The sequence below is a fragment of the Phragmites australis genome, chromosome 21 (assembly GCF_958298935.1).
Source record: "Phragmites australis chromosome 21, lpPhrAust1.1, whole genome shotgun sequence".
In the NCBI taxonomy this organism is placed as follows: Eukaryota; Viridiplantae; Streptophyta; class Magnoliopsida; order Poales; family Poaceae; genus Phragmites; species Phragmites australis.
In genome coordinates this window covers 9805116-9825834 of record NC_084941.1, presented here as the reverse complement: position 1 = coordinate 9825834, position 20719 = coordinate 9805116, and the positions used below count along the sequence as shown (strand labels likewise).

The 20719-nt window shown below is 42.1% G+C and overlaps 1 protein-coding gene across 1 annotated transcript; it reads right to left on the bottom strand.

Moving 5' to 3' along the window:
* Positions 1-9295: 9295 nt before the first annotated feature.
* On the bottom strand, positions 9296-11292 carry LOC133903766 (protein IQ-DOMAIN 19-like). The gene is made up of 4 exons (XM_062345226.1): positions 10915-11292; positions 10258-10461; positions 9566-10177; positions 9296-9475 (listed from the first exon to the last, which is right to left on the bottom strand). Exons 1-4 carry the CDS (start codon positions 11290-11292, stop codon positions 9455-9457), a joined length of 1215 nt encoding a protein of 404 aa, XP_062201210.1. The 3' UTR covers positions 9296-9454.
* Positions 11293-20719: the final 9427 nt, after the last annotated feature.

The following is a 20719-nucleotide window of genomic DNA, read 5'->3' as shown; positions in this document are numbered from 1 at the left end:
AAGAATTGATTAAGTCTTCGGAGAGAGGGCAGACGCTCTTAGCTCACGTCGAGAGGTATGTAGCCTTCATTTTAAGGTCAAACAACACTTCAACCTTTTCTTTCCGAATGTCTATTTTGACTTTGGTGCGGGGCTGGCACTCTTAGCTCCCATCTTGTTATGATCCAAAGAATTGATCAAGTCTTCGGAATGGGGGCAGGTGCTCTTAGCCCCCATCGAGAGGTGTGCTACCTTTGATTTATGGTCAAGCAACACTTTGACTTATTTCTATGGGTGTGTACCCATCTTTAAGTCGAAGGGTAAGTTGTCAGGCACACTTTGACATTTCTTACCTTGACCTTTTCTGGACAGGCTTTGGCCTGTCTTATTTCATCGATTGGTGTGCATCCTTCAAGCAAAGGCTTGCACCACTTCGATGATGAATCATGCAAATATTCCATCGAATCACATGCTTTTTGGGGGTAATTTCATATAATAAAAAGGGTTTAAAAAGGTGGCTACATCGTTAAAACCCTCACACCCTGATGAGAGGTTCCCCTATGAGGAAAAGAGTACAACACCTATGCATTGCTTGAATTGAAATGCAGAATTTAAAATTGGCTAAATGTAATTTTACTACAGGTGCTTCACCCATTATTAAGAAGCTTCCCTATTGGCGTATTCGATTACACATAATACTTGCGAAGGCTATCCGCATTCCAAGTGCATCTGCGGAAGCTCTTCTCCTTGGAGAGTAGCCAAGTGATAAGACCCATGCCTCTTTGAGCTCTTCACCAAAAAAGGTCCATCCCATTTGCTTCGCAGTTTTCCCACAGTCAAATCATTAGGAAGCCTTCAGAGCACAAGGTTCCCCAGAGTGAACTCCTTCAGAGACTCAATATTGTCCCTCCATCTTTTTGTTTCCTCTTGGTACTTCGCCAAGTTGTGGCCTTCATTCTAATTTCTTCGAGTGTATCTTTTTTTACTAGCTCTTCATTCTGAGCTGTCTCAGTGATGACACAAAATGACTTGTTTTTACATTCCTCCGGAGTCGTAACCTCTTCACCGAAGAGCAAGCGAAATGGCATGAATCTCGTTGGTCTGGTTGCTGTTGTCCTGAGTGACTACAATGCCTTTGGTAACTCCTCGACCCACTTTCCTTTTGGGAGACCCTGCAGCCGCCTTGCCACACCAGCCAAGATGTTGCCATTCTCCCTCTCCATAGCTCTATTCAACTGAGGATGGTATACTGAAGCGAAACAAATTTTGATACCCATGTCTTCCCAAAACCGCTTGAAGCCATCGCTGTCAAACTGCATTCCATTATCGACTGTTACTTCGCGTGGAATGTTGAAGCGACATGTGACGTTTTTCCACAAGAGCTTTTGAAAATTTCTTGACATGATCTTCGCCAATGGAATTACCTCCACCCATTTGGAGAAGTACTTAACTACCAATACAACATAGCGAAGGTTTCCCAGAGTAGTTGGCAACTCTCCTATAATGTCGATACACTCGAGTCAAGGGAAAAAATGGTGGGACAAGCTGTAATGCCAACGAATGCATGTTAAAGCTCTTGGCTATGTACTAGCACTTTGCGCAGCTCCGGACTGTGGCCTCTGCATCAGAAATGGCCTTCGGCCAATAGAATCCTTGCCTGAACGCTTTTCCGACGAGCACTCGAGTGCCGATATGTGAGCAAAACAATCCTTCGTGTATTCCTTTGAGCAAGCTTTGCCCTTCTATTTGGGATATGCATCATCGGTGTACAAACTCCCATCTTATACAAATTAGCCCCCACAATCTTGTAGTTTTTGGCTCTTTGTGTCATACGCTTTGCTTCTACTTGATATTCAGGCTCATATTGGCCCCAAAGGTAGGCCATTATGGAAGATCACCAATCTTCACTCTCAACTATTGTGACATGTTGGGCCACCTACTGTGGGGCTTCGACAACTGGTATTTTCAAATCCTGATTAAACACATTCGGAGGCATCGACAATTTTTGTGTTGTAGCTTTGGCAAGGTCATCAGCTTCAAAATTGTTATTTCTTGAGATGCTCTTGATAGTGAAACATAAGTAATTCTTTTCCATGCTTAGCACAATTGCCATATACTTGGCCAACTCTGGTTCGTTCACCTAGAAAGTTTTGTCGATCTGGCATGCGGCTACTTGGGAATCTGTCTTGACCAGCACCCTTTGGGTGCCGAGGGCTTGTGCCTTATGAAGGCCAAGTAGTATTGCTTTGTACTCTGCAACATTGTTTGTTGACTGAAAGTTGAGCCTGGCTACGTACCATAGTTTTACCGAAGGTGAAGTTACAACTACTGCGGCGCCGACCCCTGAAGCCCCCTAAGCTTAGTCACAATATTTGATCCACACTGGGTCTAATGGTACTTCTTCTTGGCCTTCAGCCTGCGGTGTCCATTCTGCCAAGTCTTGAGATTTTATTGCCGTCTGCGCAACGAATGACAACGCAAACAACGCTATCTCCACGTCCCATTTTCCAATTCTTACCGTAGCCTCATGATTTCCAACCATGTTGCACATGGGGTAAGAGGTGGTACCATTATGTTGTGTGCTGTGAAATAACACCGAAGCCTTCATGAGGCCATTACACTGCATATGCCATTTTTTTCCATCTCAGAGTAGAACCTCTTCGACCCTGTCAATGCCTCCGAAACATAATACACCAAACATTGTTTCAATTTTTCTTTGACTTGCATTTCTTGCACAAGCACCATGCTTACTGTCGAAGGAGAAACTTTGATGTATAGTAATAACTCGGCCTTCGGATCTGGGCTAGTCAACGTTGTGGACTTTGTTAGATATTCCTTCAATTCATCAAAAGAATTCTGCTGTTCTGAGCTCCACCTAAATGGGTCGAAGCCTTCGATGGCTTTGAAGAAAGGCATGCTTCACTCAGCTGATCTGGCAATGAATCGACTCAAAGCTGCTAATCTTCCGGCCAATCACTATTGAAGGGAATCGGAGACGTCCTAAGAAGGGGAGGGGTGGAGGGGTGAATTAGGACACTTAAAAAACTATTGGCTCCAAAACTTTCACAAGATAAGCCTATCTCAATTTCTATCTAAATGTGCTCTAGGCTTATCTAGTGTGTCTACTCTACCACTTAAGAGAATTGCAAGGTAAATTGTAAGTAAGTAAATGCGGAAACGTAAATGAGGTAGAGAGACAAACTCGGCACGAGGAATTTTTATCCCATAGTATCAGTGGCACACAAGTCTCCCCAAGTCCACGTTGGAGCTCCACAAAGGATATACTCTCGGTCACCAAGTCTCTTTTGGTCACGGCTCTTGAGATACCAATTCACCAGGATAAGGCCTCAAGCACGATGAGCCACCAAGCCACCAAGGCGAGGTCTCACCACTAACCTCTCTTCTGGTCACTTGTACACCATCTTCACTTCGGAGCTTTAGTCACAAAGACAAGGGCCTCCGCGTCCCTGCGCAATCCTCTTGTCGCTGCTCCATACCAAGTCGGAGGATCAACAAGTTACTAGCGAGTCACAAAGACTCCAAGGCGTCGGCGTACCTCTCGGTACACTTTTGGATCACTCCTTGATCCACACTCTATGTTGCAGCACCTAGCAACTCTTCTCTCTAGAACTATAAGCACTAATCACTCAATAATGGTGTGCTTAATCACCTTGGATGAACATTTTATGCTCTTGGATGGCTTGGATGTCTTCTTAGATGTATAAGGGTTTCTCTGGACTCTAGCAACTCCAAATGAATGAGTGGAGGGGTATTAATAGCCTCAACCCTACGGACTAGCCGTTATCCCAACAGTTCATATATTCTGTGAACACCGGATGATCCAGTGTTAATAGAGGTACAAGCACCGGACCATCCGGTGTGTACATTCGAGAAAACTAGCCATTGGAACTCCACTCATATTTCTTCTGAACACCAGATTATCCAGTGTAACCATCAATCCATCACCGGACTATCCGACGAGTATACTTGAGCCAGACCACGCCAAACTTCTTCTCTGTACAAAATACTCCGGTGTGCACTGTCTTCATCATCGGACCTTCCGGTGTGTAGAACTTCTTCTTTTCTGGGTTTTTCACACACTTTGTTAAATGCTCTAGTGAAGCCTCCAGTGTGCATCGCTTCATCACCAGACTATCCGGTGAGTTATAGTCTTCTGCACCGTGACACAAGTCACAAAATGCTCCAGTGTGATATCCATCTCATCACCGGATCATCCGGTTCCTTATAATCCATTTCCTTTGAAAATACCAAGCTTCTGTTAAATAGTCCGGTGTACATCTCTTCTGATCGTCGGACCTTCCCGTGAGTGCAATCCACTCTGACTCCTTCTGATAGAATTGCTCCGGCATGTATATTCTTTATCACTGGATCATCCGGTGAGGCAAACTACCTCTGGACATAATGCTCTGGTGAGTGCAATTCTTCCAGCGCCGGACCTTCCAGTGAAAATAATTTCTCTAGGACTTTTTCCAATTCAATCAAACTTTATCCTAGCTGTGGTGGCTTCTTGATGTATTGCATTCATGAGACCTACTAATATATATTCTTGACAAACATGTTAGTCCCAATGACTATGTTGTCATTAATCACTAAAATCACAATCATGGCCTAATAGGGCCCATTTCGCTACAGTTGTGCCTCTTTCCCATTCTTTGGAGGCCTCATATCAAGTATTGCTTTTATTTTTTTGGGTTTACTTCGATGCACCTTTTTAACACCAAAAATCCTAGAAACCTCCCGGCGCGCACACCGAATACACACTTCACTGGATTTAACTTCAATCCCACGCTTCGGAGGCTATCGAAAGTCTCCCGAAGGTCATCCAAATGATCAACATGTTTGGTACTCTTGGTGACTATGTCATCGACATATAAAGATACATTCCTTGCCAATTGTGACTGCAGTATAATCTGGACCAATTTGACGAAGGTGGCCCCAACATTTTGAAGGCCGAAGGCCATTCTTACGAAACACTATATTCTAAAGGAGGTCATAAAGCTTGTTTTTGTCTCGTCCTCCCTCACCATCCAAATTTGATGATATCTCGAGTATGCGTCCAGAAAGCTTAATATCTTACAGTTAGCTATGGAGTCTATTAACTGGTCGATGCGTGGCAAATGAAAGTCATCCTTGAGACATGCTCTATTTAGGTCTGTGAAATCAACACACATCTCTATTTGCCATTGCTTTTTTTTTTTTTACTAAAACCAGGTTGGCCAGCCATTCGGAGTGTATGCTTTGCATATAACCCTAGTGTCGAGTAATTTTTGTACTTCGGCCTTCGCTGCATCTTCTCTTTCCTTTGACACTTTTTGAACCCTTTGCTTCTTTGGCTTTGGCTTCGGATAAATGTTTAGAGTGTGTTCGATGATACCTCTACTGACCCCTTGCAAATCCTTCAGTGCCCATACGAAGACATCTTCATTGTTGCGAAGAAACCTTTTTGTTCTTCGCTGAGCTTCTTGTGTCATTTCAACTCCTATTACCATAGTTTTTTCTGGTCTATCTTGACACAACAATACTTTTTTTTTATTTGGCCTTTGGGTTTAGCCTTCGAAACTCTGCGTCTGGAGTACTCTTTGGCTTGTAGAGGCTTCGACAAAGGTTCTGTCATGACATGGACGTTGTGCTAGCCTGTAGTATTTCTTGCTTCAATTCTTCGTGCCATTTTTTGATCTCCCAACACCAAGATGACTCCTCCAGGGCTAGGCATTTTCATGCACAAATATCCTTGGTGTGTTATTGCTCCAAACTTATTTAGCACCCCTCTTCCAAAGATTGCATTGTATAGGTAGGGTATATCGACAACATAAAAAATAATACTTTCTATCTGAAAGTTTGACCCTTTGCCAAAAGAGATCAGTATCTCAATTTTGCCCAAAGCGTTGATTGCTTTGCCACCGAAGCCTAGCAATGGAGATCCGACCTTCTGTAAATTAATTCATTGCAAATACGTCCTATTGAAGGCATCTGTGAAGATGATGTTTGCCGATTTGTCGCCGTCTATCAGAATCCTATAGACTTCGTTCCTTGAAATATTAGCCGTGATGATGAAGGCATCTATAAGCTGGTATTTTAGGACCCTCATGTCCTCATGTGAGAAGGTGATGGGGACATGAGACCACTTCGAATGGACGAAGGTAGGGCCTATACTGACATGGTTAACCCTTCGAACATATTATTTTTGTTGCCTTTTGAACTCAGTTTCCTGATTAGAGCCACTAGTGATTGTCAACACCACATTCATTCCATGTGTTAGTGTGTTTACCGACCTGTTGGTTTCTCGGGGTGCTTCGATTGTGGGTCTTGGCGGAGGAGGTGGAAGCAATATTTGAATAGCCGCTGATTGAGCGTATATCTGGTTTTGTGGAGCCAGAGGTGCCAGAACATATGGCTGTGCCAAAGCCATTTGACGCCATTGAGAAGCAAAGGTCGAGGGGTTTGGCCCGTGAGGCTGGCCTTGGCCATGTTGACATTGCCATGCATTGCCCAACCTATATGGCTTGGTGTGATGCACTACTCTTGTAGGGTCGAAGGGTTGCTTCCGTAGGTCTTCCTTCATGGCTACAATATGTGGATATTGCTTGGTTGTATGACTAGCACCCTCCCTGTGTAGCTCACAATATAGTATGCTTGGATCACACGGTACCTGTCCTCCTCGATCACCTCAGCCTCCGTGACCTCTACTGCTTTGGCTGCCACGACCTCCACCACCATGGGCTTCAACAACCTCTTGCAAGACGTCCTCGGGCCCATATTCTGATTTCCTATCTGATCCAAGGGAAGGAAGAGCATAGTCCAAGCAAACCCACTTAAAATCTATCCGGTTGATTTCCTTTTGCTTCGGAACATACCCGAAGGTATCGCTTTTCTTCAAGTGTTTCAACATGTCTTTTGGTTGGCCACTACTTCCATCCTTGCTGGAGGGAGATGGCTTCAGCATTTTTAAGGCTGCAATTTCGCTTTTTCCTTCATTGATGGTCTGCTTCAAATCTTGGATATTCCTCCATTTTGTTTAAGAATTCCTAAATACTCTGTAGCCCTCCTCTGACGCCCTGTATAGTGGCATCGATGATCGTGCCCTCACTCAAGCCCTTCGCTTGACATCGTACATATAGTATTTGAGCAATTCCATTGGCTGCTACTTGACCACGAAGAGGTCACTGGTTGTGACCTTTTCTACATGATTGCCCAAGCAAATACAGAAAAGGGCATCGCACAACTGCTCCCAGGAATATATCGACCCCGGAGGTAGAGTAGAATACCAAGATCTTACTATTCCCTTTACAACCAATATGAAGGCCTTTGCCAGTGCCGTGTCATCTCCACCAGCTGATTCAACTACTGCCTCAAAGCTCATGATAAACTCCCTTAGATCTGATTCTCCATCAAACATCACCATTCTTGGCATTTTAAACCCCGAAGGCCAAGGCTAGTTCTGCAAGCCAGAGGAGAGCGGGGAGTCTGGGTCACCTGTGTGTGACTTGGATTGAAGATCTTGCGTAGTCCGTGTTGTAAATGTTGACAAAGGGGTGATGGTGTGCTGCACTTCCTCACACTGCAGCACATTGATCTGGCCTTGCAACTGCTTCATCATTCTTCTGGCTTCGTCAGCTCGACGACGGTATTTAGCCGCCTTTTGACTCACTATCAAGCTTTCTATCATATGCTTCTTTTGTGCTATTCGTCATTCTAGGTCTTCGGCTTCTAGCCGTGCAGTTCTTTTTACTTTGGCTTCTTCTTCTTCGTTGTCTTCGTAGTCTCGAAAATTATCGAAGTCATCATGCAATTCAAAATAAGGGGCCTTCTCCTTGGTTGCTACCGAAGCTTCGAAACGAGCATGAAGGTCAGCCTCTACCCTTCACATCAAAGTATTTGCATATTCCTGGTGAGTTAGGTCCTCGTGAGCTCGACCATCCTTAGTGGCTAGCACGGCTACATCATCTTGTTCTTGTTGGTCCTCTTTGACTTCCTCAATCGAAGTGGTGATCAGTCATTCGACTTCTTTTTGGGTGGCATGATTTCAGAATGTGTCAATCCCCACAGACGACACCAACTGTTGGGAACTAGCGTTGCCAATAGAGTGATGGGCCTTCAGACCCCAGAGTGATCCAAAGGCTATAGAGAAAAGTACACAAAGTGGGGAAGTCTTTTATTGTATTAATATCACTAGTCATATCAGTTATAGTTATACTATGTTTATAGGCCGTACCCAACCGGTCGCTATTACATTTTACAAGATTGCCCCTCCAATTGTCACATGCTCGGTATATTCGAGGCTATTACGGTACTTTCCTATGTACATCCAGATTATTTACAATCTTACCCTTTATGGTCTTCGGTCGCTATTAATGGTCCTCTCTTCGACCATGCATTTTCCCTTTGCTCCGTCTTCATGCAGGACTTGGGCCACCCTTCGCTTGGACTTCCAAAAGTCTCCGCTCAGCTGCACCTTTAGCGTTCCTTCGAGCGACCCCCTTGTGGCATCGAGTGAAGCCCTTCTACTGAGCTCCGAAGGCCCAACGAAGGCTTCACTTGCACTAGCTATCAGAATTGTTCCTTGTGTGCGAAGAGTTTGGAAGGTTCCTGCAATACAGCAATCCATGATAACTATAAGTTTTGTTAGTTTACGACATTCATGGAGTTCTTCAACCTTATATCCAAGGGGTCTGTGAGACCATCCCAACACCTCTATTCAAAAACTGTTTTGTATCCCTTTCGATTTCGGTTCTCTTTTTCATCTACGCATCCTATCTATGTAGGGACTGAGGATGCACTCTTATACGGTTATAGCTGCTCGATGTTTCCATTATAAAAAAAATAAACAACATTGTGCTACAGTGATTTACGGGAAAATCGATTAGTTCATATTCAGTTGCAAGCTTACATTTTTCGAAGTTTTCCATGACATTGTGGCACACGTTGCTCGACACAAGTTCCATTAGAGTTTTTTGTTTTTCTATTTAGGCCATTGCAAAAAGGTTGTCGAAAAATCAGCCGTCCAAGTCGAATTAATCACCTGCTACCTAACTAGGTCGTCGTCGGTACGTCGCCTGTCATGCACGTACACTCGACGCGTTTGGTTTGGGCGCGGCGGCACGACGCATGTCATGGTCTTTATTCGACCTAGAGCCTGCCTGCCTGCCGCACACGCACGCAGGCAGGCAGGATGGTCGAGCGCGCGTAGAGGTCGTCGAACTCGCCGGCCGGCACACGCGAAACGGAACAGCGCTAGCCTAGCTCCCGGCCTGCTACCGTCGACGGACGCACGTCGTGGGCGACATGCAGGGCAGATACTTCAAGGTCGGAGAGGGAGAGGAGAAGAAACAACTAAGAATTTCACAAAGCCATCATCCAACACTGATGGGTCTCTAAAACATTGCACAAACACTAATGGTTCAGGTAGTGCTTGATACATCGGTGAGTTGCCATTTCTTGCAGCTAGATGTTCAGTTCAGTAGTGGCCCCTGTGTACCTGCAGCAACACGAACAAGAACACAGGAGCTCGTCAGTTCACGAACAAAAAACTTCTAGTATCGATTTCAGTATCATGGATGATGAATACCTCGAATCCGACGAGCGAGCGGTAGTAGCCGATGGTGGCGGCGGTGAGCACGGTGCTCGTGGACCCGCACTCGCTGCCCACGAGCGAGGCGCAGGACTGGTCCAGCCTCACGCCCGTCCACGGGTACTCGTACCCGTACGCGCCGATGTGCGACGACGACCGCTGCATCATCTTCTTGGGCGCGCCTGGGACGCCGCGGCGCCGGCTAGGCTGCCGCTCCAGCGCGTCGGTGCGCTGCCTCGGCGCGCTCTGGGACCTGGCCTTGGCTCGGGACGACTCCGTGTTCGCCATGTAGTTCGGGACGAAGAACCCCGAGCCAGGCTCGGCGGCGTCGGCGTACGGCGGCACGTACGGGCTGCTCCGCGCCGTGGACGCGGGGTCGAACGCGGAGACGCCCTCGAAGTGGCCGCTGTACGCGCGCGGGCTCAGCTCGGCCAACGACGCCGCGGACGGCGACGGCGCGGGCGAGCGCTGCCCGTAGTAGTACTCCGCGAGGCGCCGCTCTCTCGACTCGCGCGCCACCGCCGAGAAGCTGCTCCGCCCCAGCCGTGTCGGCTCACCGATGTCCATCTCCACGATCTTGACGTGCTCCTCGCCGGACCGGTCCATCTCCTGCGCCCATACACAGTAACCGTTGTCACTAGGCTTGCCCGGGACTTTTCGCAAGTTGGTCGCGCGCGGGATTTACGTACGTAGGAGCTGCGGCGCCTGGGGTGCTGCGGCGACCGGCGTTGGTCCTCCAGCATGCGCGCGCGCTGCGCGCGCAGGCGGGACTGCGCCGAGACGAGCGCCTGCATGCGGCGGAGCGTGGCGTTGGCCTGCCTCCTCACCAGCTGGCCCCTGATCAGCGCCTGCAGCTTCACCAGCCCCCGCAGCGCGCACAGCGCCTTCCTCGCCTGCAATGCCGCAGTTGTTCACATCATCAGGACAGGATGACCGTGGCATATTTTTCGGATTGCTTGTGCATTTGATCAGGTTGTATGGCATAATGGCATGCCAAGCCAAGATACTACTCTTGTGTGCATCAGTATTACTTGGACACACGTGTCTAATTTTTTTTCTGATCGGATACTCCGAATTCGAGTATGAGTTGTATCGGACTATGAATTGTATTTCAAGTGTTCAATTTTTTTTTGTCGAATCGGATATCCAAATTCGAGTCAGATTTTGATATCTGTGTCCGTATATAGGTAACACTGGTGTGCATTACTAGCTGTAATTGCAAATTTATCAAAATGTACTTATTGCAAAATAAGAACTTGATTGAACTAAAACATTTAACTAATCATTCTCTGAGGGTCTAATTACAGTTACAGCGCTAAGTGCAGCTACATTGTTTTCAGACTCACCAGATAGCCTCTGAAGGTGGCCTGGATCCTGGCGGCGGCCGCCTCCTCGACGAGGCAGTTCGCCAACACGTCGCTCTCCTCTGCCGCCTCCGCCACGGCGTGGTCGCTCTGTTGAAGCTCAAGCTCGCGCCCCGACACCGACAGGCCAGCGAGCCCCGCACCGGACACGCCCGGCTCCAGGGACAGCGGTGACGGCGCCGCGGCCTTCCCCGGTGGCGCCGGCCGCCGGAAGCTCCATCGCCTCTTCTCCCGGGTGCTCGCCGCCGGCAGCGGCGTCGCGTCACCTTGCTGCTGCTGCTGCTGCAGCGCCTTCTCCCTCCCCCTGCCGTCCTTCCTCCCCGCCAAGATGCTCTTCAGCCACCTCCCAGCCTTCCCCATAACCTCCGCAGCAGGCCGGCCTCAAGCGCGGACACAGGACAATCCACCTAGGATCTCGCACCCAGCTCGCACGAGACAACGCAGGACAATTATATAACGCCTCGCCCAAAGATCAGCGACGCGTGGCAAGCGCATTGCAATCACCGGCCAACCAACCACGAACCACCCACCCACCCGGCGTAGCTGCTGGAGGCGGTACACTACAGCGGCTCAGTCAACCGAGGGAGTTTATCAATGGCGCGCCATGTGATCGAGCCGCGCGGCGGGACACGCCGGGAACGGGAACGTGGAGTGGATCCCAACAAGGCTGGCTGTCAGGGAGATGATTGATTCTGGCAAGTGCATTGTACTGCGCGAGCCCGACCGGCAGCTGGGTCCATGTTAGTCACGGCTCGTCATGCTGTGTAGGGCTCATATATTTTCACCCAAAACCAAACCTTATGTGATTACGGTGATGATCACGGATGTTTTTGGGGAGTTCATCACATAAATGATATGAGCTGAGCTACTTTAGGTTGTACAAATGTAGGTATACATTTGCACTTGTTCCTTACAATATAGCTAACCATGTGACCATGCATGTGATGCAACTTTGAATAATTCCGAAGGTTTCACCACTTCTTTTTTAAGGGTACAAGCGAGAACGCACACTACATACGTACACACATATGTGCGTATCCATACACACTATAGAAGGGATTGGGAAGCACCAGATCTCCAGTGCGTGGGAACGCATAATACCACTAGCTCGGTGGCAGCGATGGGTGCTCAGCCTACCCGCCCATGTTTGAACCGAAGGATCAACACTTTTTTGTCGCACTGGTGTATTTCTGCAGTAGCACCTAGAAGTAGTTCGGGTTAGGCTAAGTACACACGCGTGCGCGTTCAAAGGGTTCATCACTTTTGTTGTCTATATATGCTGCAAGTTTGAATAATTCAGAAGATTTTATTACTTCTTTTCCAGTACCCTATGTGAATCATTAGAGATGTCTGCAAGCAGTGGTGGATCTAGAGTCACGAAGTAAGGGGCAAGGCTGGTCATGAGATTTTGGCGGCCTAAGGCGAAACTAAAAACAGGTCCATTTGAATTAAAACATCAAAAAAATAATTAATATATAAATTACAAATATAATATTCGATGTATTATTTTTTTCCGATAAACACTTAAAGTATATAAAAAACAACGCTCACCTCAAACACTTTCCAGAGATCATCTTAAATATTTTCTTTTAACATTTGTAGATACGAAGTCATTGATAATAGTATCAATATCAATCTCATCCACTAATTTCTTCTCAATGCATAAAGTTGCCAAACCATTTAATATTTCTTGAGATATTGTGAATAAGATTCGATAAGCAATAGAAACATTAGGATACCAATCTACTTCTCTGGCATACTAAAAAATCTTCATGGAAGATATTAACCTATCTGGCAAAGTCAATTGCATAACCCTTAACTCAGATATTAAATCATTTAACTCAACATTGTATGAACCATCTAGAGAGAAAATATTTGCAAATTTAGCGCTGCAATCTTTCAGTTCAATATCATCTAATGACTTCAAGGTTGTTGAGATTAATAAGAACCCAAATATACTTTTGAATGATTGGCATTCTTCAAATCTATTTTATGAAGTATTCGCCCTGTCAACCATAAAAAAAGTAATTAACTTCAAAAGCCTTCTCAGCATGTAGAATTTCTTCATTATAATCAGTATCATCAAATTATTTCTTCCTAAGAGCATGACATTTTACTAGAAATGATGGCTCTACACCCATTTCAAATGTAATATCTTTGACAATGATCACACTAGAAGCAAACTCTTCATTTCTATACTTGTTAAAGTAAATCATTATACCTTCTATTTGCTGCAAGGTAGAGTCGATGCACATAGATGATGATTGCAACTTCTTGCTCATAATATTTACAACAAATAAAATGTCATGCCAAATAATCATACCAAGTATAAATTCATAGATGGTGACATGTAACTCCCAATAATTTGTATCCCCGAGACACAACTTGTGTCGTCAATTGATTGCTTATAGCTTACCGCAAAAGTGCAAATTTTACCAATTAGGCCAAGTCACCAGCAGGATAATATAATTGCTTCAAAAGTGCAATCGATCAAGTCATCAAGTGCTGAGTGCTGACATGCTAATTGTTAAATTGTACAAGCGATCAAGTGCAATCTCAGGACCAGCCCCGAGACACAACTCATGTTATCAATTAATGGCTTACAGCTTACCACAAAAGTGAAAATTTTACCAATTAGGCCAAGTCACCGGAAAGATAATATGATTGCTTCAAAAGTGCAATTGATCAAGTCATCACGTGCTTAGTGCTGATGTGCTAATCGTTAAATTGTACAAGTGATCAAGTGCAATCTCAGGACCGGCCATGTACACAAATGAAAGAGAGGAGAATAAATCTGTGCTTTGAAAAATCATGAGCTGCATATAATGCCATACAGAATTATCTAGCTTAATTTGAAGAAACAAACTAGGAGTATAGATCAACCTGAACTAGCCGCAATGACGCATACACCGTAGAGCGGACATGTCGTGTTGACCGGTACCCAAACTTCAGGTTGTCAGGGTCACCGCCATAGCGAAGCTGGGTGCTGCGTCCTGCTACCTGCGGCGGTAGATGCCAGATGTTGAGACGAGGAGTCAAGGAGAAGAGAAGACACTAGATTAGATCGACACTTCAGCTAATTGAGAAATGTGAGGCGTGCTATTTGTTATGACATAAATATTAATAATCAATTAGATACTCATTGGGGGAGTGATGCCTCCTCGAAGGGATATGAATTTGTCCCTTCATTTTGTATAAATCAACATGAGTGCAATGAAAGAATCAACAAGTGTTCATTCTATACTCTACTCTATCTGCTGTCTACTGTGATTTACTATTACACTATAACATGTTATCAGCACCTACGCTATTCTCCGCTAATCGGCTGGACTCGCACAAGGAAGAACAGGGGTGGTAGACGATTCATCTAGATCTTCATCACCTAGAAGATGAATGCACTCCACGACAACATGCAGGGAGGCTCGTCGTCACACACCTTCATCTTCATGATCATGGAGCACATGAAGCACGTGCTCTCCACTTTGCTACACACATCGGTAATCGGCCAGAACATAGAATGGTAAGAACAATTCCAAGGTCTTTCACCTTGGCGATGACGTACACAACCCCAGCATCCGGACCATCCCCATGATGGTGGCACCCTATCAATGGCGGTCGCCTGAGCCTCGGTAATGGAGGTTCTTCAAGTGGCACACCCACAGGCCGACCAGCCGCCACCTACATGGCAGCGCACTTGATTGACAGCTGACACTCCATTGCAACATCCATAGTTGGCCACCCAGTGGTGCCTCCCTCCGGTGGTGGCCTCCCTCAGTTTTTTATGTTTAAGTCCTTAGACTTAACAAAAAATATGTTATATTCTATTAGCATAATGTAATGTTGTAATCTAGACCCTCAGTTCATCAAGAATTGCATAATAATGTGTACAACTGCATTCTACATGTATTACCTCAGTAATACTATGTTATATCTAATATATTTGCAATTTCTTACACACTTTTAATTGCTTTATTGCAATTAACTATTTATTCTTTTTGCATTTATCTAATTATTTAAGCTTCATTTTAGCTTAAATAATTTACAAAAAATTATGCAAAATGTATATTGGTGATTACCTTTTTCTTTTATATTGGCACAAACATAAGGTAGTAGAGACTATGACATTGGCTGCGACTGTAATATCGTCCACCTTAATTTGACGGAGTCCGTGTCATAGCAGTGACTTGCTTGCTTACTGCTGCGAGGTCTACACCATATTGGTGATTACCTTCAACATGTTTTCCAATATTTACATGCACATAGACTAAGTATTTAGCAGTTACCGCATGCCACCCATTGTCAAAATTGAGACCAATACTTTACCAGCGAAATTTTCACCTGTCATAAAGGTCTGCACCAATAATTATTCAATACTTATATTGAATTTTAATTTTGCATTATTACGTAATCTTTAATATGTATAGAGACTATATCTTTGGCAGTGACCATATGTCACCCACATCCTCATAAGTGGAGTCCAAGACATCAGCAACGAATTTTTAGCCTGTCATGTATTAAAGGTTTACATCTAATGTCACTCTTGACATATTTTGGTTCATATTTTTGCTTAAATAAACAGAAAAAATCATTGAAAAATATTTTTGATGAATATCTTCTATAACATTGGTAAAACACAAGGCAGTTGAGAGTTACTTACCTACTACTGTGAGGTCTACATCATGTTACATATCAACATGATGACTACTTTCAACGTGTATTACCAAAATTTATAGAACAAGAACTATATTTTAGGAGTTATTATCAAATCACCTATTCCATCAGGAATAGAGACCAAAACATTAGCAGTGACCTAGTCGTCTGTTCTTTATAGAAAACTACATCTATATTTAAGACATATCTTGAATTTAAATTTTGCACACATTACAACATTTACATGTTATTTAATTTATTATCATTGTAAATTAATTGAATATATGGTCATTTCATGTGGTACATGGCTCATATTTTTAACAAAGAGTTTAATGAACTCATGTTAGATGGTAGCAACCTTCTAATTTGGGCTATGGACGTAACCATCAGTTTAATGTCCCAAGGTTTCATAGCTGCAATAAATGAACCTCATCATCAAGCCCTAAGATCTTTAAACAACTAAAAGGTTGTGCCTTATATTTTTAAGGCATCACCTCCATCCAGATCTAAGGAAATATCTGATGGAAGAGAATCCACATACTTTTTGACATCATTCAGAGAGCGTTATGATCAGCAAAAAGATTTTTCTTCTGCCAGAAGCAATATAAGAATGGTTACTCATTTTTTTGATCAACCCGTCTCATATGTGGATATGATTGAGAAGATTTTATCCACTTTCTTTCTGGCTAACAGGGTATTGCCACAACAATATCGTACTTTGAATAAATTCAAAGGAAAGTGGAAACATAATATTAAGCAAAATTATTATGGATCCAACAAGGCTAATGTCATTTTTTCAAGAAAAAAAATGACCAAAATGACAACGCGTAAGTTTGTCATAATTATGGATGTACGAACATTGTACTAAGAAATTCCATACCCCTATGTATTTGGTTGATCTATACCTCATATCTATTGAAAAGGGAACAAAAGTTCAAGGGGATATGTTTGAAGCTCACTTCAAACATGAAATAATATAGAAGTAAGTTGTTCTCACTATGTTCCTCAAAAACATTACAACAACACAATCCAGCAAGAAACTGGATGACCTCCTCAATAAATATTACATGCTTGTGGAATACAATTTCTAAGACATGTCTGGAGACCCCAATTAGTCTCCTAAAATCCCCATAAATTATTATAAACCTATATAAGTACTATTTAATGCTGTAATTAGATTGTTGTCATTATTTGTATCTCTAAAAGATACAATTGATATGAATTCTATATATGAGTTAATTTTGATTTACTCTTTATAGATTTTATAGGATATAGTCAGATGAATAAGGAAATATATTTAGTGGACAATTGTACCACTAGTACAATATCAAAGGAGACAAGATATTTTTCCAAACTCTTGAAAAGAGGCAAGAAAATATTAGGACAATCGTTGGGCATGGTACATTGATTATCAGTTCCAGCAAAACCACAATCATTCTCCTTATGGGTATTCAAGTAGTAATCATGGATACACTCATATATCTTAATTTTGCACATACCCTGCTAAATTACAAAAATATTCGTCAAAATGGTTTCCATTGGAAACTCATAATGACAATACTGATGAATATTTCTTGATCACCATAATGGATATGCCAAGCAAATGCTTGAGAAAATTCCTTAATTTTCATCTAAATTGTATCATATATACATTAATCCCATAACACATGTTGCGTTCAATATAATTTTTCACAATCTTGATTAAATTCAAGAAGTAGCATGATCGCCTTGGTCATCCTGGTTTATGGATGATACGAAAAATTATTAGTAATTCTATTGGTCATAACAAAAATGTTGCAAAATTCCTAAAATCCTCAGATTTTATGTGCACCACATGTGCTACACGGAAATTAATTTTAAGGCCCTCTTACCTTAAAATAAAAAATAATCCACTCATTTTCCATGAATGCATTTAAGGAGATATATGTAGTCATATTCAATAATAGTATTAACCATTAAGGTACTTTATAATGCTCACAGATGCATCTACAAATTTATTGCTCAAATTATCAGATTGTGAGCAAAATATCCTAAGCATAGGATAAAATCCATTACAATGGAAAATATCATTGAATTTAATTCATGGGCTTTCAATGATTATTGTATGATATTAGGCATTAATTTGAAGCTTCAAATACCATATGTGTACACGCTCAAAATGGTCTAGCTGAATATCTCATCAAAAGAATTAAATGAATTGCACGGGCATTATTATGGAATTGCAATTTTCCAACCTCGTGTTGGAGGTCATGCAGTCTTAAACGCCGCAAACTTATTTCAATAAAAATCAACTGCATATCATATAACTTCCTTGTTGCAGTTAAATATGTGGACATCAACTAAGTATTTCACATCTGTCATAATTCGGTTACATTGCATATGTACTGATATTCACCACTGCAGCGTACATCAATGGACCCTCATAGAAAATTGAGGGTCTATATGAGGTATTTTTTTTTGTCAATCATGAAATACTTTATGGCCCCTAACATGAGACTTATTCATAGTGCAGTACGCTGATGAGGACAATTTCTAGACATTAGGGAAGACCAAAAGTACCACAAAGAATGCTAGGAAATAAATTGAAATGCCACATGCATTTAGTCTTAAATATGGACATTCAATCCATAGATCCATGTAGTAGAAAATCTGAATAAGAAGTTCGAAGATTCATAAATTTGAAACACATTGTAAATTATCTGTCAGATGTATTTACTAACAACAAAGGTGTCACTACCTTATATCCCCGCAATCAATGCACCAAAAAGAGTGGAAGTACCTAATAAAATCACTCAACTCCCAAATAAAAATATGAGAGGAAAAAATATGGTCACAAGGGATAATGCTTTTTATAAGCATCCATAGAAACAAAACAGTAATGCAAATCAACTTGATTGTTAAGGTGCTGGGACATTGGAATACCCTAACTCCATTATTGTGGGAAATTACAAGGAGTTATAAGGGGTAAATAATATATCGACAAAACTATATTGATTCTGGAGAGTCGTACGAAGACTACAATTATCGACAAATATTTCTCCTCAAAAATTACAAAAGATCTTCAATTAGATCTAGACCAAAGTTCGTGGCCATGGCAGAGTGCCTCTAGCATTCGGACTGTACCAGATATAAGGAAGTAAATGAGGTAGAATTGCACTCACTCCATAAACAAGAGGTATTTACCATAGTAATACCTACTCCTCAAAATATCCTCCCTGTGGGATCAAATGTTTTCATCCGCAAATGAAATGAAAATAATGAGCTAGTGAGATACAAGGCGAGGCTTGTAGCACAAGGGTTCACGCAGAGACCCAGTATCGATTTTTGATGAAATATACTCTCCAATTATAAGTGGAATAATATTTTGATATTTAATTTTATTGGCAAAATCTGGTTACTTGATTTGGAAATATATGAAAGTTCCTAAAGGACTTGAAATTCCGAATTCCAAAATAAATGACAACATGTATTATGTAAAGTCACTCCATGGCTTAAAATAGTTGGAAAAATATGGTACAAACCGACTGAATGAGTTCCTTCTGCAAAAGGGTTACTCAAATGTTGATTGCTCATATATGTTTATAAAAAGGATTTTGAATCATCTCAGTGTATATATAGATTATCTCAATCATCGAAAATACACAAGAATCACGCAATCATCTTAGGATGGAATTTGAGATGAAAGATTTAGGTAAAATCAAATTTTGCTTAAGTCTAGGAATATTTGTATACTAGTCTCTCTCTCTCTATATATATATCCAAAAGATATTGAAGAAATTCAATATGGATATATCATATCTATCAAAATAGTTATGGTCGTTCAGTCCTTAATATGGATAAAGATCCATTCAAACCTCAAGATAATCATAAAGAAATATTTTGGACCTAAAGTTCCATATCTCAGTACCTTTGTAGTGCTAATGTATCTTGCAAATTGCAATATACCTGATATTATTTTTATAAATAACTTGCTAACTAAACATAGCGTAACTCCAATAAAATGCTATTGAGCAGAAGTAAAGGATATCCCCAAATATCTCTAAGGTATAAAAGAATCTTGGTTTATTATATCAGAAAAACCAATACATGTCTATGGTTGGATACACAGATGATGGTTGTTTATTTGATCCCCACAATGCCAGATCACATACAGACTTTGTATTCTTATATGGTGAAAAACCTTCTAAGAGAAGTCATAAAATCTGACTCTCATGGCTACTTTCACTAATCATTTTGAAATAATTATATGAAACATCAAATGAATGCGTATGACTTCACAGAATGATTAACCACATACAGGAATCGTGTAGTATTGGTTCATCAAAATCATCTAACATTATCTATGAAGATAATGTTGCTTGTATTGCTGAAATACTTTGCAAACAATATGCAAAGTTCAGGGGGAGTAAATCTCTAACATACATAACCTGTTATGATCCCCAGATCATAAATATTGCACACTTTTTCTTTGTGAGTTTTTCCAATATGATTTTTCATATAAGGTTTTTTAATGAGGCAATATCAATACAAGTAGATATGCCACATCATTTTCTTCTAATTTTTCTCATTGGGTTTTTAAGGAGTTTTTAATAGCATATTACGATTATTTCTCCTTATATTTGCCCCTCATGGTTTTTGGAGAAAGTTTCATTGCATTATATAAAGATGACCAAATTGATCAAGGAGAAGTGTTATGACACAAATATTAAGAATCAATTAGACCTATTGAGAAAGAATGTCTCCTCAAACAGATATTTATTAGGGAGAGATGTCTGCTCGAAGGGATAAGAATTTATCCCTTTATTTTGTATGAATCAATATGAACGCAATGAAAGGATCAATAACTGTTCGTTCTATAATCTACTCTATCTGCTATCTACTGTCATTTGCTATTACATTGCAACACTATTGGTTATTGCTAACCGAAGGATATAGGCTGCTGAATTACTGATGCACTACACGATATAGGCCATGTGGCCTCTAGGCCCTAGCCTCATGGACATAGGTGGTGGGGGGGGGGGCACCCCTGGCCTTGGTAAGGGCGTTCTCCCTCTCTTTTTTCCCCCTCCTTTTGCTACTTCTTCATAGCCTAAAAATTCAAGAATATGGGCTGTGACTGCAAGTTAATTTTGTCTGA

Bases quoted from the DNA above. Each gene is read 5' to 3' on its own strand.
- LOC133903766 (XM_062345226.1), bottom strand. From the start codon at position 11,292: ATGGGGAAGGCTGGGAGGTGGCTGAAGAGCATCTTGGCGGGGAGGAAG. The intron at 10,462-10,914 runs GTGAGTCTGAAA...GCGGCATTGCAG, and splicing joins CCACCTTCAGAGGCTATCTG to GCGAGGAAGGCGCTGTGCGC. The intron at 9,476-9,565 runs GTATTCATCATC...GTGTTGCTGCAG, and splicing joins GCTCGCTCGTCGGATTCGAG to GTACACAGGGGCCACTACTG.